Below are 7500 nucleotides of genomic sequence, written 5' to 3' on the forward strand. Positions count from 1 at the left end.
GCCTGCCAAGGGAAAGTACTTGCAGACTAGTACCACCGCATTGCTCAGAGAGACCGAATCAGCTTAAGTTTTTTGAGCACTGAGGTCACGCCCAGATGCCCACCATTTCATTCAGGCATGCCCTTCTGCCTCAGCTTTTCATGGCCCATTCAAAGTGTTGTTCTTCCCTCCGCCAATAAAACTTCCTCCAACTACTCCACTATCATTAAATGCAAGAAACGCTCCAAGGAGCACATGCATTCTGGAGCTGTTATGGTCTTCCATAATGGTCCCTCACCTATCACCTCCCACCCACGGTTTGTGTCGTGGGCGATGAAGAGGAATAACGCCAATAACAACAACAAAGTCTTCTCGGGTTCTTCTCACTTTCACTCATTCATGAAGCGCGGGAAGACTAATAACATCATGCATAAAATACGAAAGAAAATGTCTTATTTATCGTACACGCACGAAGGCCGATGTACATTAAGGATGACAGTTCCAAAACATATAGATGGAATACACAGAACATGCTGGTCAACTTTTACCAAATACGTACGTAATCGTAATATCCAAGCAGTATATATAAATTACGACCAAAGAAAGAGCCCGGATTACAAGTAATCCACCTCAGTAATATATGAATTTATTCAAAATCATCTCCAAGCTATGAGCAATTCCTTCCTCAAATGCAAACAAATTCACTGAAAGGCAAGTTTTCATTCTTTATTGGATCTAAACTGAAAGGCAAGTTTTCATTCTTTATTGGATCTAAATGCTAAGCACAAAAAAAGTGCATTTAATACTGCACGAACCAAATTCGACGCTCATTTTAAATCATACGAAATGGCTTCACACAACAGATTACTGTAACATTTGTGGAGGTCCCTAGGGAGCAATTACGCTTTAAATTTTGGTTACAGTGAAAATGCTATATAAGGACAACAATATTTGTATGTTGCACTGAGATAGGGTAAATTTGGCACAAAAAAAGTAAAAAAGGAATAGAATCAATGAAGTTCGCCCAGAAATTATGAGAAACTTTCTAATTAACTGAGGGGGTAATACAAACTGTAAGCAAAATATGGCCTGAGTTTCTAGAACCTGGGAGAGTACAAAAGTGGAACTAATCAATAAGCAAATTTTATAAGACACATACACACTAAAAATACATACATACACATACATAAGTAGTTGAATATAAATAATTTCAATCCTTTAAGATGCCATTTACCCTAAGCTTTATATGGTAAAAGGTGGATTCTACTCTTGATGTTTTCCACCTTTAGTCAACCATGACAAGCCAACGCTATCACCCTCGTTTTCTCACCTTAATTATACCTTTGTATTAAGATAACAATCATCAGCCAAATAACTTTACTTAGTACAGGCAATTATACTAACTGCTCACGAAATTCTCGTCATTTTTTAATAATTTCCCAGAGCTGCATCAAACAAACACTAACTCCTTCTCAGCAATTTTGTTTTACTTACAGAATTCCAGTAAATTTGTCTGCAATCCTTTACATATATCCACAACCTTACAGTCATTTTCGGTACCACTGAATGGCCTTTCCATCCTCGTGTACCGTGGCTTTTCACTTTCGTTCCATACAATGACAAAACACCACGCTTTCTTTCACTACGCATAAACAATTATATATCTGTCTCTCATCCGTTTCAAATCATGACAGAGTTTTCAACCACTTGAAAAGCTATTATTCTACTAGAAAGAATACACATGCAAAATTTTGGATATGGTAGTTATGAGTTATTCGATGAATATGTAGTTCCAATCAACAGAAAATTAAATACAGAGTAAAAGGTCCAACGAATTATTCCCTTACTTGTATGCCTAGAGTACTTGACTTAATTCTTATGGAGGTACAACATATTTATGTGCATTTCTGTATTACATAAACATATATATATATATATATATATATATATATATATATATATATATATATATATATATATATATATATATATATATATATATATATATATATGTGCGTGTGTGTGGAAAAGATGACATACGTGTTGTAATTGTTCTCTTATGTGCGTGTATGCTTTTTTATGTACATATATATATATATATATATATATATATATATATATATATATATATATATATATATATATATATATATATAGGCATACATACAAAAAAGCATACACTCATACACACATATAATAAAAATAATTACAACACATATCTGTCATCTTTTTCCACATCTGTTCTATACCCCTAACAAGGGTTGGATCAAGAGACAAAGCAACACAATGGTCACTACTGCATTCTACTTTAAAACAGCTGAATCATGTGCAGCAAATCTCTACACCGTTATTCGATTCATAAATTGACACAGAAGCATTATCACCAGTGAACCAAACCCCTTTAAACATGCTATGCCATTTAACTCGGTCTTGAGTGCGCTTTTACGCAAGATGGATATTAAGACCATTCCTTTCTAAATTTAATACCTACTTCATCCCGTCTATCCAGAACGTCCGAAGTTAAGTTAAGTATATTTTAGTGTAACCACACCACTGAGCTGATTAACAGTTCTCCTAGGGCTGGCCCGAAGGATTAGATTTATTTTACGTGGCTAAGAACCAACTGGTTACCTAGCAATGGGACCTGCAGCTTATTGTGGAATCCGAACCACATTATGACGAGAAATGAATTTCTATCACCAGAAATAAATTCCTCTAATTCTTCACTGGCCGGTCGGAGAGTCGAACGCTGGGACAACAGCGTGCTAGCCGAGAGCTCTACCCACCCCTCCAATGAAGAAATCAGAACGTCCGAAGGCTACCTGACCTAATGCTCCTAACACTTCATAGTTTTGCACTTTCTTTTTTCACCAAAATACACTTCTCCATTCCGTGTACATGAACAAAACCATTTTAAAAAAACTACTCTGAGCCACCTAAGGCTAACCTTTAGCCACTTCCACGTATTGCCACTATTCTTGCCCTTTCAATTCTTCTTATGCCACATAAAATACGCAGAGCAATTCACCACACCAACTCTAATCGTCTTCCTTTCATCCGTATTCAACAGCTACACCACACTTCCATAGTGGAGAGCTGGCTAATAAAGACAAACACACGTGTGTGTGTGTGTGTGTGTGTGTATGTATGTGTGTGTATGTATGTGTGTGTATGTATGTATATGTATATGTATATGTGTATATATATATATATATATATATATATATATATATATATATATATATATATATATATATATATTCAGGGACAGTAGACACTGCCGGGTGTTCGAACCTCCCAGGTGTCGAATCGTTTACCAATTATAAGCCTCCTCCGGTGATATTCTGGAGGTAGAGCGCACTGTATATTAAACGACATTTGCAGCATAGAGTTTATATATATATATATATATATATATATATATATATATATATATATATATATATATACATATACATACACTGTATATGTACAAATATATATATATATATATATATATATATATATACATATACACAGTGTATATGTACATATATATATATATATATATATATATATATATATATATATATATATATATATATATATATATATATACAGTATATACATGAATCATTTGAGTGCGGACGATGAACGGAAAGGATTCTTTCATCCGACAGAAAATGTGAATGCAGTGATTACGCCCCAAAGAAACGTAACATGAGAATTCATAACATAATCATTAATATTTGTCAATGCACGTCACTTGCACCTAATTACGGTGGTAAGCGTTGCAATTAACTTGTCGCCTAAAGAGTTATTTAATATAGTTTTACAACGGTAATTAAAAAAAAACATACACTTTCGCTTTCAAATCACATTCGCTTCTGAACTTTTTTTTCCGTTAATATATTGAAATATGAAAAACTTCTTTTGTTGTACGTCATTATCATTTTACCGATAAAGGGTCCTAAAAAGGCCGTCGTTTGACGATGTGATTATAACATGCTCTCTCTTTATCCTATATATAAACGTACTGTGATGCCAGACAAAGCAACAGAGGGTTATATATTCTTAATAACCACTTTTATTTGTCAAGATTTCCCTTCAATAAAAAAATCCATCAGGTAAGGTTCAGAGAAGTCGAATGAATGTCAACGTAATCTGGGTTCCAAAGGTAGCCCATGAAAAAAAAAGTATGTTCATCCACAAGTTTTGCACAGCCGATGATACGTCAAAATATAATTTCCCGGTTATTTATAAAGGTTACCGTTGACATATGTCGTTCATGGACTCTTCTCAAGAATCACCTCGAGCAATTCTAAACAATGAACTTGATAAAAACAAAATTTATGCTACTCTAAAGCCAAAATTCAACAACAAACGCTTAATCTAATGATTACAGGGAACTGAAAACGTTCAATACATAACTTGATAAAATTCAACCATTCGAACTAATGGAAGTACACTCCAAGGAAAAACAGGTTAAAAGAAACTAAAAGAAGTCTCGAAAGTAACGCATCAACAGAAAAGCAACATCTGAAAGTAAAGTTTAATATATTAAAGGTCAGAAGTAACGTCCATATTGAGGAAAAGAAATTTGCAACAAAAAGTGAAATGTTAAACACCGAAGCAAATTGACTGGAAGGAAAGGAAGACCTTAACCTCTGACCTCTCCATATATATATAAGTATAAAAACAATATGGGTAATATCCTTGGGCATACCATGTCTCTCAATCATCTATATAATAAGTACCCATCAAATATCCCGAAACCACATCAAGAATCCCGAGATCTTGACCCTGAACTTCCAAAGGCCTCTTCTCCCAGAAAGTAACATGGGCTCATAGCATCATCAATTTGATAATGTGAAGTCTGTATGTGTAATGTGATAAGTTTATTAACAACGGGTGTGGCATATTTAAAAACAAAAGCTATAACAGGGGGGCGTGGAATGTTTAACAAAAATCTAGATTATATCTACAAGAAAATTATGTTATTTTTCACACACGAAGAGTGGGGTGCGTTTGCAACAAAAGGAAAGCTGTCTGCAAACAAGAGGTATGGTATTTTCCAAACGAAGGATACCTGTTTAAAAACAAAAGTTTGGCTATGTTTACAAATCAAAGATTTATACTGAAAACCCTACGGTAAGCTATACTCACAAACTGAAGGAGCGGTCTCTTTACAAACTTATGTTACGCTTTGAAACAAAATGTCTTATTTTTCCATACAAAAGTATGCATTCATACACATAAAATGTACATTACGTTTTTCAAAATGGTGTTAAGTTTACAAAAAGGAGATGTAGGTTTACGCTAAGATATAGCATTTGCAAAGAAAAATCTGTTGCATATTTGCAAAGAAAAGGAAATATCTTCAACGCCAGTTTGTCAAAATTACAGACTGACAAACACAACTTCCTTGTTTGTCTTTTGACACAGCAAACTTTAACAATTAAATTGTAGAAAGAAAAAGCAAGACGTATTTCTACAAACATGCAGAGTAATTATAAGGGAACACAGAACCATATATGAAAAACAAATTTCATAAGAATATGAAGAAATGAAGATAACAGAAAAGAAAATGTGTCCTAAAGACGAAAGCTACCAATAATTAACAATAACACAATAATGCAATATAAGTTCCCAGTCATCCTAGTATCAAGTGCCTACCTTCTTACGCCAATAAACAACATTACAAACAAATAAACTCTGCAATAAAAGAAAGACGAAGAAAAAATCTTAGCTAACTACTAACCATTGTATTTATGAAGCTGACTCTTATCCCTGGAGCAAGAGGCCCCTGCAGCCTCGCTGAAGGTGGCGTCGACGAGACCCAGGACCAGAGGCAGCAGGAGTCCTTCGGCTAAGGATAACCAGAGAGCGATATTTTCCACAGGCAGTTTTTCCAGGTAGGATGACTTGTAGGTCCCTACCATGATGACGCACTGGAAGAGAGAAGAAGAGAACATTATAACGTAACAGGCAATTACCGTAGCATGTCATTTCAGTTCAGAGTAATGGCTTCCACACGATTTCTGCTTTTACTGCAGCATAAAAATCGAAGGACAAATGTTATACAATATAAACTGAAAGCAACTGCTGCAGTGACAACAAGAAATAAAGGCTCAGTATTTCTTCCGCTGACAACAAAAATATTTTGATTTACTGCACTCATCCGCTTACAGCAAAAATACTTTGATTTACTGCACTCATCCGTTTTCAGCAAAAATACTTTAATCGACAACATTCAAACTGCTGCAGCGTGAAAGATCGAAGATACGACTTCTCTCCTCAGCCTCGAGTCAAGAGGATATAGGAAGAAGTAGTCTAGGAGAGTGGGAGGGAGAGAGGAATACCAGCGGGGGATGAGAGGAACGTGCCTGAGGGTTTTTACCCAGCGGGTGAGCTCACCTTGACACCAGTTTCTTGCAACAATGGCTATGATGATCTGTCAGGTGACGTGCCTCAGGGAGAGAGAAGACGGCGGAAACTCGACTAGCTTCTTCAACCCACACGCACGTCGAGGGAATCCCCTTCTCTCTGTCCCTCTCAACAAACTCCCACTTCAGCTGCCGTGTCTCGCCTACTTCCCTTATGCTCCACTGCCACGTTTTCTCACAATAATAAATCAATCAACTGCTTACAAGCCCGTCATTACTCCACCCTTCAGTGGGAAACTACCAACCGGCGGCGATTAAAGATGATTTGGAATTTGTATAATTTTATAAAGTTAATAAGCTCAACCGAACGGAAGAAAATTTTCAAAAAGATCTCAGAAGAGAAAGACTGAACTCTAATCCTTTGAAACGAGAACACATGCCATCACAAGCGTCTAAATTACGGGAAGAACTTCTATTCCAGGATCAAATTGAAAACGCAAGGTCTCGGAAAACTGTTCGAAACAAAGAAACGAGATACATTAGCCTCAAGGACTTCGAGAGTGTTTTAGGAAACGGTTTTCAAATGACAGAAGAAAGCTAAACGTGCTCCGTTTAGTGATAATTTCGAAGAAAAAAAAAAGTCTGTCAGTTGCCTTTGACTGTGATGCATCTTTCAAGAATGAACGGCGGGGCTTTCCGTAAGTATACCTTAGTTCAACCAGACCACTGAGCTGATTAACAGCTCTCCTAGGGCTGGCCCGAAGGATTAGACTTATGTATTTTACGTGGCTAAGAACCAACGGTTACCTAGCAACGGGACCTACAGCTTATTGTGGAATCCGAACCACATTATACCGAGAAATGAATTTCTATCACCAGAAATAAATTCCTCTAATTCTTCATTGGCTGGCCGGAGACTCGAAATCGGGCCTAGCAGAGTGCTAGCCGAGAACTCTACCGATTTGTCCAATGAGGAACTAAAGCATCACTGGCTGCCCATCGGAATTTTTTACTCTCTCTTTCTACAAACATACCATCATCATTGTCATCATTGCCACCAACGCCGTTTGATGCAATGGACATCGGCGAAATTCAGAAAAGTGTTGAATGCGCATGCGTGTCTTGCTAAAATAACTTGACTTTAGGAAATGAATAG

At 36.3% G+C, this 7500-nt stretch overlaps 1 protein-coding gene across 1 annotated transcript in view; it reads right to left on the reverse strand.

Annotated features, from left to right (window-relative positions):
- The window catches only part of LOC136832805 (uncharacterized), a 186584-nt gene that overhangs the window by 12247 nt on the left and 166837 nt on the right, over window positions 1-7500 (reverse strand). The window contains exon 3 of the mRNA XM_067094388.1: window positions 5720-5909. Coding sequence (XP_066950489.1) covers window positions 5720-5909 — 190 coding nt within the window. The remainder of the gene's footprint in view (window positions 1-5719; window positions 5910-7500) is intronic.

The sequence above is a fragment of the Macrobrachium rosenbergii genome, chromosome 50 (assembly GCF_040412425.1).
Source record: "Macrobrachium rosenbergii isolate ZJJX-2024 chromosome 50, ASM4041242v1, whole genome shotgun sequence".
NCBI lineage: Eukaryota > Metazoa > Arthropoda > Malacostraca > Decapoda > Palaemonidae > Macrobrachium > Macrobrachium rosenbergii.